At 41.9% G+C, this 22,021-nt stretch overlaps 1 protein-coding gene across 2 annotated transcripts in view; it reads right to left on the reverse strand.

Moving 5' to 3' along the window:
* Window positions 1–20,447, reverse strand: part of Cstpp1 (centriolar satellite-associated tubulin polyglutamylase complex regulator 1) — a 158,497-nt gene extending 138,050 nt beyond the window's left edge. The window contains exon 1 of one of the 2 annotated variants that reach the window (XM_070032425.1): window positions 15,432–15,507. In XM_070032425.1, coding sequence (XP_069888526.1) covers window positions 15,432–15,441 — 10 coding nt within the window. In that variant the 5' untranslated portion in view covers window positions 15,442–15,507. Of the gene's footprint in view, window positions 1–15,431; window positions 15,508–20,339 lie in introns of those variants that run through there. The other variant, XM_070032423.1, reaches the window with a different exon arrangement.
* Between the last annotated feature and the right edge of the window lie 1,574 nt (window positions 20,448–22,021).

Below are 22,021 nucleotides of genomic sequence, written 5' to 3' on the forward strand. Positions count from 1 at the left end.
TTGTACTCTGTTTTTCCAAAACAAAATGACCCAGGAGGAGGACATGTGAAAGGGGCCTATTTTAAGGGAAACATTAAGCTGAGGAGGAGAATTTTAACAGTGCCAAGGTAGGGCAAAGAAACTTCCTTTCCACTTTATTTTCTTGAGATTATAAAATAAGAAAGCGGACAGTAATCTTATTAGATCATTTTGCAAACAGCTGCAATCATTTTACTACTGTTTTAATTAAAAGATTATTATTATTATTATGTTTTAAAATTGTTCTTGAATACAGAATTTTAAGTTATTTCCAGTTTTTGTTTGAAATAATGTTATATACATATCACTTCTCTTTTGAATTACTTCTTTAGGATATATTTCCAAAACCAAGACCTTGAATCAAAAGCTATGCTCATAGCTGGGCACCAGTGGCTCACCCCTGTAATCCTAGCTACTCAGGAGGCTGAAATCTAAGGATTGAGGTTCAAAGCTAGCCTGGGCAGGAACATCTGTGAGACTCTTATCTCCAATTAACCACCAGAAAACCGGAAGTGGTGTGGTGGCTCAAATGGTAGAGCACTATCCTTGAGCTGAAGAGCTGAGGGACAGTGCCTAGGCCCAGAGTTGAGGCCCACAACTGACCAAAAAAAAAAAAAAAAAAAAGCTATGCTCGTCGTAGTGACACTGGTGTGTGCTACTACACTATTACACTACTCCTCACAAAGACCACCCCAAATTCTGTCACCTCCAAAAGTTCTTTGCTCATATCCCAATACAAAGTTGTGGATTTTTTTGTTTGTTTTGTTTTTGGGGGGAGGGTTTGGTTGTGGGGCCTGAACTCTGGGCCTGGGAACTGTGTCCCTCAGCTCTTCAGCTCAAGGATAGCGCTCTACCACCTTAGCCACAGCACCACCTCCGGCTTTTTCTGCTTATGTGGTGCTGAGGAATCGAACCCAGGGCCTCATGCATGCAAGGCAAGCACTCTACCACTGAGCCACCTTCCCAGCCCCAAAGCTGACAGTTTTAACCAACTGAAAAGTGTCTTAATTTGTAATGCTTTAAGTATCAATAACCCTTGAATATTTAGTTAGGTTATCTTTCTCCTTATATGGACTTTTTAACTATAAAAGCAACACGAGAGGTCAAGCATGATAGCTCATATGCCTCTAATCCTAGATACTTCATAGGAACAAATAGGAAAACTGGTTTGAGTGTGGCCTAGCCAAAAAAAACAAAAAAAAATTAGTGAGACCTGATCTCAAAAAACAGCCAGGAGCCAGACACTAGTAGCTCATGCCTGTAATCCTAACAACTCAAGAGCTGAGACCTGAGAGTCACGGTTCAAAGGCAGCCTGGGCAGGAAAGTTCATGAGACTCTTATCTCCAAAAAACTACTCAAAAAGCTGAACGTGGAGCTGTGGCTGAAAGTGGAGTGTGGCTTCCTTTTGATCCAATTCCTCAGAATATTCACTGTTCATGGTTTGCTCTAAACCTACCTTAGATGTGATCATACACACATTGACAAATGCTCATTAGCTTGTCTTTTACAAAAACCGTACATATTGTACATACTACAACTTACCTTGTGACTAGCTTCTTCAGGCACATCTTCATGGGCTAGCAATAATGTAGACAGTACAGAGATATGTGAGATGAAAAACTGCTACCATCTCACTAATTGTGTTTCTTTTGGAGAATGTTTTCCTTAAAACTGCTCTTTGTGCTATAAAATCAACTGCCTATTTATGAATCTTAGGGGGAGCATATTTATTATATTGTATTTGACAAAAGGTTTTCTTTAGCATACTAGCATGCTGAATCTTTTGGTAAATTCAGGGAAGGGTAAGTTAGGATAAAAATTAAAGTTATCGGGGCTGGGAAGGTGCTCAGTGGTAGAGTGCTTGCCTCGCATGCATGAGGCCCTGGGTTCAATTCCTCAGCACCACATAAACAGAAAAAGCTGGGAGTGGAGCTATGGCTCAAGTGGTAGAGTGCTAGCCTTGAGCTGAAGAGCTGAGGGACAGCGCCCAGGCCCAAAATTCAAGCCCCACAATGGACAAAAAAAAAAAAAAAAATGAAGTTATTGCCAGGCACTGTTGGCTTATGCCTATAATCCTCACTACTCAGGAGGCTGCAATCTGAGGATCTCAGTTCAAAGCCAGCCTGGGAAGGAAAGTACATGAGACTCTTATCTCCAATTAACCACCAGAAAACTGGAAATGGCACAATGGTTCAAGTGGTAGAGCACTCATCTTGAGCTGAAGAGCTCAGGGACAGTGCCTAGGCTCAGAGTTCAAGCCCCACAACTGAAAAAAAAATGAAGTTATTATAGTACAAGCACACAGTGAAACTTACATGAGGAACATAAAAGTAACATAACTTGGAACATATGATAATAATGAGGATCCTCAGATCTTAATCTCCTGAGTAGCTAGGATTACAGGTGTGAGTCACCTAGGGTCCCCCATATTTCCCAAGAGAACATGACAGCCAGACTTCCAGGAATGAACCTGGCTAGTTCAGCTCCTTCACTTTTGCCACTTACTCTTCAGGTATCCTGCATCTACTCCACAGCAATCTCTCCTCATCATCTCCCAGCAATCTCCTCTGCAGCTTTTATCTTCTCTCAGTCATCCATCTCTCTCATCCTACTCTCTGTCTTGAAACTCTCCTTCCTGGTTTCTGTGGCTCTGCCTTTTCCTTGTTCTCCTCCCCAGTTTCCTTGCAATAGCTCACTGTCTATGAAAAGAAATGCTATTATTTACTGTGAAAGTAGCTCTCTGATGACAAATTTTAGATTCCTACAATAGGTCTCTAACTCTCAATAGAAAAAATATACAAAAGTGTGTGTGTGTGTGTGTGTGTGTGTGTGTGTGTGTGTGTGTGTGTGTGTGTGTGTGTGTGTGTGTGTGTGTGTGTGTGTGTGTGTGTGTGTGTGTGTGTGTGTGTGTGTGTGTGTGTGTGTGTGTGTGTGTGTGTGTGTGTGTGTGTAGATGTTTACAAAGGACAGGCCATACAGATTTAAGATAGAAAAATAAATAACGAAAGAGGATGATCAAGCTCAGTGGTAGGGGAGGCTGAAGGATGGAGGAAAGGAACAAGGGATGAAATACTTTTTACTAAGAGAAAGAGATAAAAAGTCAAATACTACCTAGGCACCAGTGGTTCATACCTATAATCCTAGCTACTCAGGAGGCTGAGATTTGAGGGTCCTGGTTTTGAAGCCAGCCCAGGCAGAAAATCCATGAGGCTCTTATCTCCAATTAATCACAGAAAAAGCTGAAGTGGAGCTGTGGCTCAAGTAGTATAGCACTAGCCTTGAGCAAAAGGAGCTCAGGGACAGCTCCCAAGCCCTGAGTTCAAATCCTAGGACTGGCAAAAAAAAAAAAAGTCAAATACCTCACAGAACCTCATACTTTACCTGTAAGGACAAGCAGCTTCCAAAAACACATTTCACTTTAATTGAGAAAGATATCTCCACTATATACTAGGGGTAGCAGATTCTTGTTTACACACTCCAAAATCCATGCTTTCACTCTTTTTACACCTAACTGCAGTCAGCCTTCAATTTCCAGTTTCTTGTGCCATTAGCACGGGCCTATATGAAGTTCTCACCTATGAAATGTGAACATCAGCGACATTTACAACTTCTGTTTTGCTTGCTTTAAAGAGTCTTGCCTTGGACTCACTCATTCCTCTTTTCACTGGCAGGAAGTAGGAAGTAGCTATAGCTGCAACATTCCTGGAAACCAGGTGTGTCAAATGGCTTGCCCTGCTAGCCTGAAGTCTATGATCACCTCTGAGAGAAGACTTTGTCTTACCCACATTGGATTTAGGTTAAATAAAAGAGAAATAAGTCTTTCTTTCTTTTTTTTTGGGGGGGGGTCCAGTCATGGGGCCTGAACTCTGGGCCTGGGCGCTGTCCCTCAGCTCTTCAGCTCAAGGCTAGCGCTCTACCACTTGAGCCACAGTGCCACTTCCGGCTTTTTTTCTTTTTGCTTATGTGGTGCTGGGGAATCGAACCCAGGGCCTCATGCATGCAAGGCAAGCGCTCTACCACTGAGCCACCTAACCAGCCCTAAAAGTCTTTCTTGTATGAACCACTGCACTGGAAGGAGTAGAGGGGGGAGGGCAGGTAAAGAGAGAGTATATCTTTTTTTTTTTGGTTGGTCATGGGGCTTGAACTCTGGGCCTGAATGTTGTCCCTCAGCTCTACAGCTCAAGGCTAGCATTCTACCACTTGAGCTACAGCGCCACTCCCGGTTTTCTGGTGGTTTATTGGAGATAAGAGTTTCACGGACTTTCCTGCCTGGGCTGGCTTTGAACCGAGATCCTCAGATCTCAGCCTCCTGAGTAGTTAGGATTACAGGCGTGAGCCACCAGCGCCCACCAGTATATCTTTTTTATTAACAGTAGCTCAGTTCTTACCCTAATCCCCTGAGAGATCAAGAGCATAAGGCTACCTCAAGTGTCAAGCCTAAGTAGACCTCAACAGCTTTCTGACCCAGTACAAAATATTACTGTGGAGGAAGGGGATTGGTGAGTATGGAGGAAGTATTAATTAACTACCCGTAATTAGTAATTACAAAGTCAACTTTAACTAACATCAAGAGGAACCTAAACCAGGTGGCTCATGCCTGTAATCCTAGCTACTCAGGAGGCTGAGTTCTGAGGATCACAGTTCAAAGCCAGCCCCTGCAGGAAAGTCCGTAAGACTCTAATCTCCAATAAACCACTCAGAAAATGGGTAGTGGTGCTGTGGCTCAAGTGGTAGAGCGCTAGCCTTGAGCTGAAGAGCTGAGGGACAGAGTTAGAGCCCCATGACCGACAAAAAAAAAAAAAAAAAAAAAGAGGAACCTAAACCACTAAATTTAAAAATAGGAGAATTAGAATCAAATCTTAACCCTACCAACTGCTATTGACAGAAATGCTGGAAAGTTTACTGAAGTTCTTTGAGTCTCCACTTCCTCCTATAAATAATAATAATATCCATCCTCATTGGTAAATATCAGACTGTATCCACTAATGAATAGGAAAGAGGGCTCATAGAAATTAGAGAACCTGAGAGAAAGCAAAGTAAGTAGCAATACAAGCTTTTGAGTCAGATAACTTTCTTCAAACCTCAGATCCTCATGTAGTTAGTTGGCTGTGAACTCAGACAAGTTACATAACCTAAATCTCAGTTTTCCTTGAGGTAAAGTGGGATCAATTTGATGCCTCCTCAGAAATCTGCTGTGAAGACTGAATGGCACTATTATGTACCTCCAGTCTTCCACAGGAGATTGACTCTAGCTGTCACACCAAGAACATCTAGTCAAATCCACTTTCCATTTAAGACATTATTGATGCAAACTGAGCACATGGCTCATGCCCGTAATCCCAGCTACTTGTGAGGCTAAAATTGGGAGGATCACTGTTTGAGGCTACCTGAGCAAACGATTCCCATCTCAACCAATAGAAAGATGGGTATGCTGGAGTGCACCTGTCATCCCAGCTAAATGAGATGTTTAAATAGGATTGTAGTCCAGGCTAGCCCATGCAAATATGCAAGACCTTATTTGAAAAATAAGTATGGGCTGGAAATGTGGCTTAGTGGTAGAGTGCTTGCCTAGCATGTATGAAACCCTAGGTTCAATTCCTCAGTACCATATAAACAGAAAAAGCCAGAAGTGGTGCTGTGACTTAAATGGCAGAGTGCTAGCCTTGAGCAAAAGAAGCTCAGAGACAGTGTCCAGGCCAGAGTTCAAGCCCGAGGACCTAAATAAATAAATAAAGTAAACATGGCTTAAGTGGCAGAGTGCCTGCCAAGCAAGCACAAGGCCTCAAGTTCAAACCCTAATACTACCAAAGAAAACAATAAATTAATGGGGGCAGCTGTACAACTTAAAAGATGAAGTATTTCTGTGCTTAAAAGGAAAAAGGGGGGAAGGGGTGGGAAGGCAGCTTAGTAGAGTGGAAGAGTGCTTGTCTAACATGCATGAAGTCCTGGGTTTGATTTCTCAGTACCACAGAAAAAGCCAGAAGTGGTGCTGTGTCTCAAGTGGTAGAGTGCTAGCCTTGAGCAAAAGAAGCTCAGGGACAGTGCCCAGTCCTGAGTTCAAGCCCTAGGACTGGCAAAAAAAAAAAAAAAAGGAAAAAAATTGAAAAGACGTGATCCCTACCAAAGGGTTGAGGATTAAGAGAAGTAGCTTTTCTCTCCTTTATGTCACCTGTTAGAAAACTAAATCTGAGAAATGAAGTTATAGAAATATTGATACTGCTGGGCACTGGTGGCCCATGCCTGTAATCCTAGTTACTTAGGAGGCTAAGATCCGAGGATATTGGTTCAAAGGTAGCTGGGACAGGAAAGTCCATGATACTCTTGCCTCCAATTAGCCACCAGAAAACCAGAAGTGGAGATGTGGCTCAAAGTGAAAGAGCTCAGGAACAGCACCCAAGCTCTGAGTTCAAGCCCCATTACCAACAAAAAGTAAAATATAACTAGAAACAAAAGATGAAATTCTTAGCTTGTGAAATTACCTATGGCACCTTCTCAGGTTGTGCTAACTAAAATACCACCAGAAATGAAAGAATAGATGTCAGTGATAATTTTATCATTGAAAAATAGAAACTTTTCAGGTGTCCCTTCTCAAATGATGACAGCCATTACTTGACTGAGTTTTAGAACTTCCTCCTATACCCCTCAACAAGTTATTTTATCCCAATGCACTGAAAAGATAAGAAAAAGTTCTTATGTAGCAAACCAAACACTTCTTTTCCATGAAAGTTTGTCTCTCCTTTAGAAATAGATTGAAAATAAATACTAGAAGAGCAAAGGCCAAAACACCCTGTGTCCAGACACAGCAACAGAGATCAGCCAGACTTCAAAGATTATAGGTAAAACCTGGAAGAGAGCCAGGCACCGGTGGCTCACGCTTGTAATACTAGCTACTCAGGAGGCTGAGATCTGAGGGAGGATCGCGGTTCAAAGCCAGCCTGGGCAGAAAAAGACCATGTGACTCTTATCTCCAATAAACCACCTGAAAACCAGAAGTGGTGCTGTAGAATGCTAGCCTTGAGCTGAGGGACAGCTCTCAGGCCCAGAGTTCAAGCCCCACAACAACAAAAAAACAAAAACAAAAAACAAAAAAACCTTGAAGAGGGGCTGGGAAGGTGGCTCAGTGGTAGAGCACTTGCTTTGCATGCATGAGGCCCTGGGTTCGACTCCTCAGCACCACATAAGCAAAAAGAAAAAAGCCAGAAGTGGCGCTGTGGCTCAAGTGGTAGAGCGCTAGCCTTTAGCTGAAGAGCTGAGGGACAGCACCCAGGCCCAGAGTTCAGGTCCCAGGACCGGACCCAAAACAAAAAACAAAAACAAAAACAAAAAAACCTTGAAGAGAAGGTTTTTTTTTTTAATTTTTATTTTTATTTTTTGTGAACATACTGTACAGAGGGGTTACAATTACATGGTCAAGATATTGAGTACATTTCTTATCAAGCATTGCAGCCTCCTCCTTTGTTTACCCTTCACATCCCTTCCCAGCCCCTCCCCCTCCAAGAGAAGGTTTTGAGAGGATTTAACCTGCTGACTTGTATAGTTACCATTCTCTACCATATCAACAAAAATTAATTGCACGTGTGAGACTTTATAAAGTAATCACATATCTAAATAAGCAAGTTTGATGGTTTACAGACTATCAAGAACAACCATCGATTTTAGGTCTCATTAAACAGTTTACTTTCAAGATACCTGAGAAATATTAACTAACACATCTTCTCAACCTCCTGTGAGGTAACTTTTATCAACTCCATTTGTTGGGAAAGTTTGATCAAGGAGAATAATGATAGTATTTTCTGTTTACAAAACACCTTCCCTATGAACTCCACAGGGAGTTCCTGTAAGGTAGGTAGAAATATTCCCTTTGCCATTTTTATAGATGAAATCCCACAAATCAAGGAGCAGGATGACCTACTCCTGTGAGCCTGAATTTTATCCACCAGCTACAACACATTGTTCAAGATGAACACTTTACCATGGACTCAAGTCTGAACTGCAGCTGCAAGTTTTCTCTACAGTCATCTTTCAATGCACCACATTGCAAAAAAGACTGGAGTCATGTATGCATTCACTGTTTATAAAGCACAGTGTTATCGTTTTTCTAAATTGGGCTCTTTTAAGTTTTGTCTAGATGCCCAAAAGCTAAATTATTTTTTGTTTACTATCTGTGCACTAGCATTGTAATGATGTCATCAGGAATGTACAAAACGCTGAAACAAAGCTGCAGAGCCAATAAAAGCAACTCACTTGGGGAAGAGTGCATTTCTTCTTTCTTTTTTTATTTTTTTCTTTTAAGTAGCCAATACACAAAGATGACTCATTAAGCCCAAAAGAGGTGACGCTGCCATGTAAGAGCTTCTTATGCAGCCTTCCACAAAGAAAGCTGAGTGGCAGCATAAGGCCTCCTCTTCTATGCATTTTCCTCTAGGCAGAATGTGCATTTGTGTGGCTACATACACAATAATAATCTCCCCTGAAAGGCAATTCCTTCCATATGACAGGCTCAACAGTGGCCTGAGTGCTAGCATCATGTTGCCCGTGCCGTTAACATGCTGAAATACCAACCAGACACATTTAATGTCGCTTTCTTTTTTTTTTTTTTTTAATCTAAGATGAGACAGAAGCAGCAAAGCTGGAAAGAACTCCACACAGAGAGAAAGGCGGCCAGTCCAGGCGCCCAAACTCACTTTCTCATGGGCTAAACTTCTTTGTGTGGTGCCTACTTACGTGTCAATTTGCAGGACTTTGGGGCCTGAGAACCATGGAGCCAAGTGGTTCTGGCAGCCTCTCCATTTGACAAGCAAAGCCAAAGACATGTGGCCTTTGGTACATTGCACATTCAAAAGTGTTATTGTTTCCAACATGTCTATTTTTAAATATATAATTTTCTCATTTAGAGCACGTTGTATGTAAGTTGGCCACAGGAAACGTTCTGCCCCACATTTTTTTTTTTTGCTTTATTTATTTATTTTACAAAAAAAGGCAACAGGCCTACCCCTAATGAAGCCCTACCCCTGCCAAAAGTCTCTATTTACTGAAGGGGGCAAAAGGGTTATCTTAGGTGAGAGAAGTCTGAATTTAACACCTGATATGAAGTCCTCAGGCACAAGCAGATTTCTGTGAGATTATAGAAACTGAATCTTGTGTTTTATCACAATTACCTGTAATCTCAGGGCTAGATAATAGTATTAACAAGGAGACCTGGGAGCTACACAATAGGACAGCTGGAAAAAGGCTTACTCTCTCCAAAGAACAGTGCTTTTAAAAGCTAATTCAATGAAGAAAAAGAAAGAGCTCTGAAAGTGCCTTTCAAACAATATTTACTTTTACTAGGTTCCTGCTAATCAAACAAAACTTAGTTAAAAGCTTTTATGAAAAATATATTTGATGATTTCTGCAGTAATTGCTTCGTTTAAAGAAAGGTGCTTAAGGAAAAAAAAAACAGTTAATGGATCAGTAATTTGGTAAGTTCAGATGTGAAGTGGGAAAATCCCTCCTCTCTTTGATAAATGATTAAAATTCTACTCAGATAAATGTGTTTTGACTTGAAATTCCAATCATAGAACGAGCTATTTCCTAGGGCTGTTAGGGAAGTAGTACAAGGGTGATCCCAACCCAGAAACAGGGACCCACAGATTCATTTACAAGGGTAATTCCATTCTTAATCAAAGCTTATCACTCTGCACAACCTAAGCAGAGTGCATCTCTCATGGAGATGCACCCAAATTGTTCAAATATTACTTTTCAAAAATGAATTAAATTTTAGCCAAAATTTAGAAACTATGATATCACCCAAGAACATAATCAGAGTCGGTCGTTAAAGCCCAAAGGATCTAGTCATCCTTTCTTTCACCCATCAAAGGGGAAAGAAAACCAACAAAGTGACTCTCACATGCTAGGAATTCAATAACTATTTGTTGAACTGGATTCCTTTCTGCCATTTATTTTAAAATTTATTCTGCTACTTAATGCAGACCATTCATTCAACAACTGAACACTTCACTTGGGCCAACCACTATGCTACATTGGAGAGATACTGAGAAAAAGCCTATCCTCATGGCTTACATTCTAATAGGAAACAGACAATATCCAAGTATCTAAGGAGAAAACAAGAGAACTGTGATGAGTGTAATGGGGATATAAACAGGCTGATGAACTATAGAGGCCAATGGGTCTTGCCACTTCTGATCTACTATTATTACTTCTTAAAAATTCATTTACCTACTCAGCTTCCAACAGTTACTCCCTAAAGCAACTACTGTAATTGTGCAAAAAGAAAAAAGTGTGATTCCCAACTTTTGGACAGCATTTGGAAGAAAGATTTTTAAGATTACTCAATTATATAAGTGACAATCAAGGTTGAAAGTTTACAGAGCTATTTCTGGACTAACGCTGAAGTCACCCTGAAATTTATTTTGGAGAAATAGGAGTGTTAGTGGGTCAGGAACAGAACAGCAAGCCTTAGAATTTCATTTGTTCTTTCTTCCTCCTTCCATCCCTGACAACAACAACAAAAAAACAAAAAACAGAATTTACACAGTACTAGGAAAGGTGCAAGAGAGAGTCTAGGTCAACTTCCAGAAACAACTCCCAAAGGCATCTTCCACAACTGGACTACCAAGTGAACTATGATCCCTATCATGCCTGAGAAGCTTCTACTAAACTGAGAAAGAGCCAGAACTACTGGCCCCAAAATCTGCATTCACATGCTCCATTGTGGCACTTATTTCACTGCCATTCTGTATGACAGTCATTTAATAATAGGTCCTGCCAGACGTTTGTGGCTCTCACCTGTAATCCTAGCTAGCTACTCAGGAGGCTGAGATCTGAGGACTGTAGTGGAAGGCCAGATCAGGGAAGGAAAGTCCATGAGACTCTCATCCCCAATTAACCTCCTGATAACTGAAGGTGGAGGTGTGGCTCAAGTGGCAGAGCCCAGGCCCTGAGTTCAAGCCCCACAACAGACCAAAAAAGAAAAAGAAAGAAAAGAAAAAGAATAGGTCCTATCTTATCTATAGTGTGTTTCCTGTGATAAAAAACAAAACACTTATGTTTGTGCCTGGCTTTATATAGGGAAGGAAGAAAAGAAGATTATCTTATAATCATGTCTATAACTATTCTAAAGTGACTAGTTTTACAGCATAAAAAAACCTCAGTGAAAGCTGCTGATAAACAGGTGGGGGGGGGACAAAGTGGGTTCTCATGGGGGGATGGGTGTTAGCAGGAGGGGGTTAGGTGGAAATATGAAAGAGGATATAGTCTAAAGAGATTATTGACATGTATGAAAACAGAAATAATGAAACCTGTTGAAATTGTTTAGGAAGGAAGATGGAGGGAAGAGTGACGGAGTGAGATTGACTGGAATACATTGCAAACATGCACAGAACTGTCTCAATGCAACCTCCCTCTGCATAATTAATGTATGAATAAAAATAATAAAATTACTAGTTTTTGTTTTTTTGTCGGTCATGGGGCTTGAACTCTGGGCCTGAGCACTGTCCCTCAGCTCTTCAGCTCAAGGTGAGGGCTCTACCACTTGAGCTACGGTGACACTTCCAGTTTTCTGGCGGTTTATTGGAGATAAGAGTTTCACGGATTTTCCTGCCCGGGCTGGCTTTGAACTGCAATCCTCAGATCTCAGCCTCCTGAGTAGCTAGGATTACAGGCGTGAGCCACCAGCGTCTGGCTACTAGTTTTATATTATAAATCTCATTTCCAAGTATTTAGAAAGTAGGTAAAATAGCTGGGCACCAGTGACTTATGCCTGTAATCCTAGCTACTCAGGAGGCTGAGATATGAGGATAGCAGTTCAAAGCCAGGCAGGCAGAAAAGCCCCAGTGAGACTCTTATCTCCAATTTACCACTCAAAAACTGGAAGTGACACTATGGCTCAAGCTTTGAGCACAAAGAGGTCAGGGACAGCACCCAGGCCCTGAGTTCAAGCCCCACAACTGACAAAAAAAGAAGTAGCGATAATATATTTTATTTCATTTATTTGCTGGAATAAGCCCAATACTTTTAGGTCCTAAGAAGATTTCTGCTAGCTTACTGCAAACAGCAATGTTTACTACTATAGGACTGGGTTTGGAAGATTCACTAATTATATTCAAAATATAAATACATTTATCAAGATTCACTCAAAAGCAAAAAATAATAACAAAGTTGTATCTGGCAGTTAGACAAGCAAATTTCATTGTTATAGTATCAACAAATACAAAAATAAACTAAGCAAAACTTCAGAGTCTTCCACAGAGCAAGAGTCCCATGTCAGAACCTTTGCCAAGACTTAAACCATATCAACCCTGGGGCTAGAAGGGACTATGTCCATGAGTGGTGGATATTGTCTTAGTTCAGAACTTTGAGAAGCACCCCAAGACAGGATTGGACATGCAAGAGATATACCAAGGGAAACACCCTTGACAGAAAATAAGAAAGGAGCTGGAGGAGCCTAGGAGACCTGAGAAATCTTGGTGCAGGTCTGACCCTAGGAAAGGGGAAAAAAGGAAGGATTTCATAGTGCTAGAGAAGTGGGGGAAAGGGTCTTCAACTGTGATTGTCCACACAATCCCACATCTTACTAAGTGGGTCTTTCCTGCAGGTTCACTAACTAGGAACAGCCTGTGGAAAGTATGAGCTCAGTGTGAACAAGGTATAAAGTCAAAGCTGGGGTAGGGAGTCAAAATTCGCACCCCCCTCCCCCCCCCCCCGCAGTAGGAAACCTGAAAGGCATATTTCATAGTTCTCATTGATATATTACCTATTTTTATTAAAAATATACTAGTAGTAGTTAATATTTATTTAGCATCTACAGGTGCTCTATCAGAATGATACCTTATTCTTCTCTGTAGAGCCTCTTTTGCAATGTACACAAACACACAGCAGCTGGACTCAGCTCTAAATGTTTCCAGGCATAAAGTAAGTTTTTTTGCTGCTGTTGTATTTTTTGTCAGTCATAGGGCTTGAACTCAGGGTCTGGGTACAGTCCCTGAGCTTTTTGCTCTAGGCTAGAGCTCTACCACTTTGAGCCATAGCTCCACTTTTGGTTTTCTGGTGGTTGACTGGAGATTTGAACGACAATCCTTAGATCTCAGCCTCCTGAGTAGCTAGGACTGCAGGTGTGAGCCACCAGCATCTACCACAGTAAGTTCTAGTTATCACATTTTATAGATAAGATATAACCAGGACACAGAGAGATAAAGCAACTTCTTCAATGTCACACAATTACCCAAAGCATGTTGATTATTGTCAATAAAACTCTTCCAAATGCCTTGTAAATTATCTTCCTCACTGCCTGCCTGAGAAGAATCTAGAGGGAAGAACAAACTGGAATTTTACCATTCCCTGGTCCATCCTGATTCCTAGGATGCCCCCTCATGGGCAGAAAGGTTAAAAAGGTTGTGTAGAGTCAACTAACTTATTCCAGGATCCATGTATGGGCTCATATGGTTGAAGACTCCATTTTTGAAGTTGCTCAAGGTATTTATAGAACAGAGTTTAATGATGTGGACTTGAATCAGACTGCTGCATTCAAATTCTGTTTCCACCACTTATTAACTAGTTGTTCAGTATCACTGTGCTATAGTTTCCTATAACAAATGAAACTATCCTCCTAAGCATCAATACATGTTAAACACTTAGGAAGTTCCTGATACACACAGTGTGTTCTTAGTAAATCTTGGTTATTGCTGTCAGGTACTTACATTTGGGGCACCCTAAGGCCAGAGTATTCTTATTCCACTTAGTATCTATGTATGAAGTGTCTACACTGTGAAAGGAGGGTACAGAAGATGAGTAAGTAAGATCAGTTCTGCTGGGGCTGAGGTGTGGCTCAAAGGCAGAATGTTTGCTTAATATGAGCAATGCTCTGGGCTCCACACTAACAATGAAAAAAAAAATCGTATTCTCAGGACGCTTACTGGTATCTAATGAGCTGTTTATGAGCTCCACCTTGGGTGGAGATGTAGTTTAGTGTGTTTGCCTAGCATATGAGGCCCTAAATTTAATTCTAGCATTAAAAGAAAAAAAGAAGCTGGGCACCAATGTCTCACACCTGTAATTCTAGCTACTCAGGAGGCTGAGATCTGAGGATTGCAGTTCAAAGCCAGCCTGGGCAGGAAAGCCCGTGAGAGTTTTATTAACAACCAGAAAACCAGAAGTGGCACTGTGGCTTAAGTGGTAGAGTACTTGCCTTGAGCTGAAGAGCTAAGAGACAGTGCCCCAGCCCAGACAGTTCAAGCCCTATGACAAAGAAAGAAATGGGGGGGGGAGAAAGAGGAGAGGGAGGGAGGGAGGGAGGGAGGGAGGAAGAAAGAGAAAGCAAGAAAGAGAGAGAGAGAGAGAGAAGGGAGGGAGGGAGGGAAGGAAGGAAGGAAGGAAGGAAGGAAGGAAGGGAGAAGAGAGGGAGGGAGGGAAAGGAAGGAAGGAAAGAAAGAAAAAGAAGAGTTTCATCTTTAACAGAGAAACAAGATCACCGTCCTTTCAGCCAACATCGGTTTTATCTTTTTGGAAAAACACATGCTATAGAATTGACAAACCTAGTTTGAATTCCAGCATCAATGCCAGTATGACCTTGTACAAAGAAGTCTGCCTTTCTAAGCCTCACTTATGTATGAAATATAGAAAGCGTTAAAAAAAATACAGTATATCAAATTTTAGTACCAGTACCCCTCCAAAAAAACTACTATAGCTTTAAAGCAGAAAAGAGTTGGGCACTGGTGGTGCATGTCCATAATCCTAGCTACTCAGCAGGCTGAGAGCAGTAGGATTGCAGTTCAAGGCCAACACAGGTAAAAAAGCTAATGTGACCCTATCTAAAAAATAATGAGCAAGGGCTGGGAAGGTGGCTCAGTGGTAGAGCATTTGCCTTGCATGCATGAGGCCCTGGGTTCAATTCCTCAGCACCACATAAGCAAAAAGAAAAAAGCCCGAAGTGGCGCTGTGGCTCAAATGGTAGAGCGCTAGCCTTGAGCTGAAGAGCTGAGGGACAGTGCCCAGGACCAGAGTTCAGACCCCATGACCGGACCCCCCCAAAAAAAAACCCAAAAAAATAATGAGCAAAAAGAGGAGGCATTGCTCAAGCAGTATGATACAGTATGATAATATAGCAGGCATGAGTCCCTGAATTCAAACCCCAGTATTGAAAAAAAAGGAAAGATGACAATTTATTTTAAAAAGAAAACTAAGCCTTTAAAAAAAAAAAACCTATCCATTTATTATGATTTCTCTGAATGAACAGACCCCAAAGAAGAAAGGCAATGATGATTTCTAGGGGGACTAATTTCACCAGCCCATTACCAACCTTAGGGAGAATAAGCAGGTTCCAAGCAAAAGAAGAGCCAACTTGGAGCATGAGAGAAGGTAAGCATTTCACCAAATTAGGTGAGTAAAAAATAAACCTCACAACCCTCTTACTTACACTCAGTCATCACCTAGGTGATTGTGTTTTGCAAACCTGGGTCCTGAACAGGCTGCCCTTCAGCTCCGGACAGTTCTTCACACCCAACCAGATACACAGACACACCCTGGCCTCTGGCAGATGTTTCCCATAAGTAACCTCTCATAAAGCTGGAAATCTTTCTGGAGTGTGTGTGTATGTGTGTGTGTTTGCACACGCATGCACACCAGTCCAAAGCTATGAACTCAGGTCCTGGGTGCGCTATCCCTGAGCTTTTAAGTCTAGCATTCTACCATTTGAGCCACAGTGCAACTTCTGGCTTTTTGGTGTTGAATTGGATTGATAAAGAGTGTCACAGACTTTCCTGGCTTCAAATTGCAATCCTCAGATCTCAGCCCTCTTGAGTAGCTAGGATTACAGGTGTGAGACACTGGCACCTGGCTTCTTTCTAGGTTTTATTTCAAGCTCTTGAACTGTTTCTCCTCTCTCTATTACTACATTTTGATGAAGTAATTTTTTTTTTTTTTTGTCGGTCGTGGGGCTTGAACTCTGGGCCTGGGCGCTGTCCCTCAGCTCTTCAGCTCAAGGCGAGCGCTCTACCACTTGAGCTACAGCGCCACTTCTGGTTTTCTGGTGGTTTATTGGAGATAGGAGTCTCACGGTCTCTCCTGCCCGGGCTGGCTTTGAACCACCATCCTCAGATCTCAGCCTCCTGAGTAGCTAGGATTACAGGCATGAGCCACCAGCGCCCGGCTGAAGTAATTTTGATTCCAACATAATCACCATTGAGTTCTTCTTCAATGATAATCTCAAGATCCTAAATCATGCCATGCCAGGATTACAGAATCCTAATCCACAAATAAGTGGGGAAAGGATCCATTTACCCAACATGATGAAATGTTGTTTCTTCACTAATAGTTGAAAAGGCAAATATAGTATCTGGCAGGCAGGTAGAAAGAAGTTACCCATAGACACTGTACAGCTGTTACTATAATATATAAACCTAAAATATACTTACCAAGGGGTACTCCCCTTTAACTTTTCATTTCACTGAATGCCAAGGATTTTCCTGTCTCTGCAATTGTTTTCTTGCTATATGTGTTTTATTCACATGCAATAAACTTTATGATTTGTAAAAACAAATTTTTTAAGCCTACAAACACATAAATTCTTAAATCAGGAAGGATAATCTAATCTCTGGAGAGTGCTTTCATTTTTTTAAATTTATTTTTATTCTTTGTTTGTTTTAGACAGGCTGTAACTATTGTAGCCCGGATTAGCCCTGAACTCCAAACCACCTGTGTAAACCACCCAAATACAGTGTTTTAAATGGTTATTAAACCGAGACTGAGTGCTTCAAAACAGCCTGCCACTAAAAGAAACCTAATCATTACAGGCAAGGATGGTTCTCTACTGAACACATTTCAGCAAAGTTGCATGGTTTGTTGGATCATGAAGAAGCCAAGGAAGAAAGTAATTCTGCTTAGAGTACTTGTGAGTGGCCAGATGATGAATGGTACAGCAAGGTGAGACACTTCACTATGCAACAGAGCCTAAGGAATATTTGTCCAGGATACAAGTATTAGTGGATGGTGGGATTCCATGAACACTACTGCTTCTTCTAACAACCTGAGACTGAATCTCTTTATAAATTCCAAGTCAATATTGTCACTGAGTTAATCTTCCACATAAGCCACTAGGAAGAGATCACCAAGTTCTACTTACTAAGTCACCAGTATACCAAATACACCAAGCCTTTGAGACATATGATTCACACAGAAAACACCCAAGAACTGAGCCATGTACTAATATTTAAATGTTTTATACATTTATTGAATGCTAGGCAAATGAGACAAATATATAAAATATACAATACTGTTATTTGTGGTCACTCCTTAAACTCTCCCCCAACAAACATACCCACTCTGCTGTATATATGGGTGTGTATGTCTACGTGTGTCTATTTGTATGGATATATATATATATATATATATACATATATATGTATATACATGTATCTTACAAAAGCCAAGTAGTCTTTAAACTTGTTTTTTTTTAAATTCTACTTCATTTCACAGGCTGAAAAAAATCCAAGATCATGGAAAACAGGCATTGTTTTACACTGTTGGTGTATAGTATAAAATGGTCCAACCCTTTTTTTGGGGGGGGGTCTGTTCGTGGGGCCTGAACTCTGGGCCTGGGCGCTGTCCCTCAGCTCCTCAGCTCAAGGCTAGCACTCTACCACTTGAGCCACAGCACCACTTCTGGCTTTTTTCTTTTTTGCTTATGTGGTACTGAGGAATCGAACCCAGGGCCTCATGCATGCAAGGCAAGCGCTCTACCACTGAGCCACCTTCCCAGCCCCGATCTAACCCTTATGAAGGGCAACAGAGCAATATCTATTGATATTCCATAAGTGAATACTCTTGACATACCAATTCCACTCAGTGGGATTTATCCTGGCAGACACACTTGCAAAAGAACAAAACTGTAGGTTGTTCCTAGAGGTGTTTGTAATAATAGGAGAAAAAATAAAGCTATAAACAAGTCATTATCCACCAGTATGGAATTGGTTAAATAAATTATTTAAGTACTATGTAACTAAAAATTAAAAATTTTAAGGAACACCAAAGCATTTTGTTGATACAGATATTATTCTGCAATTATTAAATGAAAAACATGTGCACTATATGTTACGCTCTCTTAGGTACATGATAAAGTCACTCTGGAAGGACACCCAGGAAAATAGTAAGAGTGGTTAAGTAAGAGGTGGGAAGAGCTGAGGAGTGGCTGGGAACATGACAGACTGGAGGAAATGAAGAACACTGATGGCTCACACTAGGATCCTAGCTACTCAGGAGGTTGGGGTCTGAAGAAGACAGCCCCAAGAGACAAATCTATGAGACTCTTATCTCCAATTAATAAACAAGAAACCAGATGTAAAGATGTGGCTCAAGTAGAAGAGCTCCAACACTGAGCAAAAAAGCCAAGTGAAAGACAAGCAAAAAGCACAAGTTCAAGCCACAATATCAAGACATAAATACACAAGAGTTGGAGAAGACTTTTACCTAAACCTCTTTACATTAAAAAAAAAAAAAAAACCGGGGTTAGTGGCTCACACTTGTAATCCTAGCTACTCAAGAGGCACAGATGGAAAAGATCATCGTTTAAGGCCAGCCTGGAGTCCCTTACCTCATAAAAACAATGAGTGAGCTGGCTGCTGGTGACTCACACTCATAATCCTAACTACTCTAGAGGCTGAGATCTACGGATTGCAGTTCAAAGCCAGCCCAGTCAGGAAAGTCCATGAAACTCTTTATCTCCAATTAATCAGTGAAAAGCTGGAAGTGGAGCTTTGGCTCAAGTGGTAAAACACTAGCCTTGAGCACAAAAGCTCAGGACAAGGCTAGGTGCCAGTGGCTCATGCCTGTAATCCTAGTTACTCAGGAAGCTGAGATGAGGATCTTGGTTAGAAGCAAACCCAGGCAGGAAAGTCTGTGAGATTCTTATCACCAATTAACCACCAGAAAACCAGAAGCGGCACTGTGGCTCAAAGTGGTAAAGTGTTAAACTTAAGAAAAAAAAAAATCTCAGCCGGGCGCTGGTGGCTCACGCCTGTAATCCTAGCTACTCAGGAGGCTGAGATCTGAGGATCGCGGTTCAAAGCCAGCCCGGGCAAGAAAGACCGTGAGACTCCTATCTCCAATAAACCACCAGAAAACCGGAAGTGGCGCTGTAGCTCAAGTGGTAGAGCGCTCGCCTTGAGCTGAAGAGCTGAGGGACAGCGCCCAGGCCCAGAGTTCAAGCCCCACGACCGACAAAAAAAAAAAAGAAAAAAAAAATCTCAGGGACAGCACCCAGACCCTGAGTTCAATCTCCAGGACCAGTACACCTTCTCCCTCTCCATCTTGTACAAATATGTCTGGATTTTTCATGTATGTGAATATATAGGTGCATATACATGGGTGTTCTCATGAAGTAAAGGCCTTACACACTCAGAAGTGCTCAATAAAGTAGAATATTACAACCTTTGCCTTAGTTCAAGAGCTCAGTCAAGAGTCAAGTTCTGGAAACAACACAGATGCCCCACCACAGATGAGTGGATCCAAAAATTGTGGTACCTATATACCATGGAATATTATGCAGCCATTAGAAAGGACAAAATAAATGGCATTTGCAAGGAAATGTGTGGAAGTAGAACAGATCATGTTGAGTTAGGTAAGCCAAGATCAGACAGACAAACAGCACATGGTCTCCCTGATGGTGGATGTTAAATTCAAAATGCAAAGAGATATGACAAAGTAAACAGGACTTAAGAAACAAACAACAACAACAACAAAGAGTCAAGTCCTGGAGTGGAAAAAGCAGGCTCAGATCCTTGTACTGCTTTTTCTAACTTATTTATGCGAGTTACCTACCTCTTCAGCCTTAGCTTCTCCATCTGTAAGATGGAAGGAACCACAGTAATTCCTCCCAGAGCTATTGAGAAGATTCAAATGAAGAACGCTGCATACAAAATGCTGAGCCGTAATAGTAATATAAAAGCTCAAATGATAATGTCACGATGACGGTTAGAGATTATTTATGGGGCGAATAACGGGGTGCCTTGTGTTCTGTACTGACTGCACTACCAGCTTCTTAGTAATCTCAACCGAGCCCCAAATTCTCAACTGCCTTGTTGTGAACACAAAACAACCTTGCCTAAGTTCCGGCCAGTCCGTTTCAGACAGTCTGTACTCCCCACATGCCATTTTTCCTCCTCGTGCGGCCTTACATTGCAGGCTCAGGCCCTGGAACCCCCAACTCTCCGGCCCGCCCCAGTCTACCCGGACCCACTTTCCTACTCCACCCCGGCCCCCGCCTCCTCCACAGACTTCAGCGTAACTTGTTTGCACTACTTTCCGGCCCGAGGGGGAAGGAAGCTCCTACCCAGATACTCGTAGTCCGGTAGAGCGAGGCGCTCAGGACTCAGCATCCTCTGACCCCGGCAGCTCCAGCTCCCGACTTCCGGAACCCAGGATGCAGTCTCGCCGTTACCATGGCACCGGTGAGGCGGGAGGCGGGATGGGAAGGGGAGACGGTGTCACGCGAACAGTCTCCGGAGCGCAACGCGCTGCCGACCACGCAAGTTCCGGGAGCGGCGGTCGGTTCTCGGCCTTCCAGGTTTACTTTGGGCCTCGACTTCTTGTGGACATGGTTTTTAGAGGATCTGAGGTGTAGAATCCTCTGAATTTGTTATATTTCCTGAAGTCCAATGATTACTATCCGCCATCTGTATCCGAAATTTCTGAAATTCATAAGGATTCCTGCTTCATACAGCTGTTAACCTGACAATAATAGTTCCCACCCGTGAGCACTCTTAATTTTCCCATTACCTGTTTTTCTCTCTTTTAGCATATACAACCTTAAGTTGCTACAAAGTGCTTCCACGTGCACATTGTATCTTGGCTGCTGCTTGAGGTCAAGGATGTCTTTTAGCCTATGACAGGGCTGGACACAAAGGATGCTCATTAATCTTCTGTGAGATAATTGCTATTTCCTCTCAAATTCCTCCCCACAGTTCTTCTATTCTTATCCCTTACTATTTGATATCCTTCCCAAATGACAAGTTTTAAATCCATACACAGACATAGGCACACAAACACACATTCCCAACTGTTCAAGAGGGAAGAATGGTGGCTGGTGGCTCACGCCTGTAATCCTAGCTACTCAGGAGGCTGAGATATGAGGATCGCGGTTCAAAGCCAGCCCAGGTAGGAAAGACCATGAGACTCCTATCTCCAATAAACCACCAGAAAACCGAAAGTGGCGCTGTAGCTCAAGTGGTAGAGTACTCACCTTGAGCTGCGTCCAGGCCCAGAGTTCAGGCCCCAGGACCGACAAAAAAAAGAAGGAAGAGTATTTATCAATTTTCAAGTTCCCAGATTACTTCTTTTTGCTCCCCTCCACTCCCAACAATAGGTAAAAGATCTGTAGCTACTGTCTCAAAAGACACTAGCTGCAAAAGACACTGTGTCCTCACTTTAAAAACATAAAAAAGTAAAGCTGGAAGTGGCGCTGTTGCTCAAGTGGTAGAGCACTTGCCTTGAGCTGAAGAGCTGAGGGACAGCACCCAGGCTCAGAGTTCAGCCACAACCGACCAAAAAAAAAAAAAAAGTAAGTGTAAGTGCCCTCACCCTCCAACTAGATGGGGTTTTGGGGGTTTTTTTGTTTTTTTTTTTAAGAAAGAAAACAAAAATCATGCCATCAAAGGAATGCCTAGGAAACCAGTAGACCACCTACACTGGGAGGAGAAGAAAACAGAAGGTTCTTCTCTTTGTGTTCTGAGGGGCCTATTCTTAGCCTCCTCCAGCAAGGAGCCTCAAACCTTCTAATTCTCTCTTTCCCTTAAAATTGTATATGTGTCTCAATTCTAGGCTCCTGTGAGTCACACTGACTTTGGATGTGGTAAAAAGGAAGGAACAAAGCCAAACTAGGAGCTGTGTTTAGTGTTTTGAGGTAATGAGTTTACTATGTTGAAATTCGTGTGAAGTCCTGAAAATTCCATCTAAAAATTTGTCTCTTCCACTCTTCTCATGAAGCTTGAGGAGTTATAAATTTCATAACTGTGG

The sequence above is a fragment of the Dipodomys merriami genome, unplaced genomic scaffold, assembly GCF_024711535.1.
Source record: "Dipodomys merriami isolate MVZ:Mamm:240054 unplaced genomic scaffold, mDipMer1.0.p SCAF_21, whole genome shotgun sequence".
Lineage (NCBI taxonomy): Eukaryota > Metazoa > Chordata > Mammalia > Rodentia > Heteromyidae > Dipodomys > Dipodomys merriami.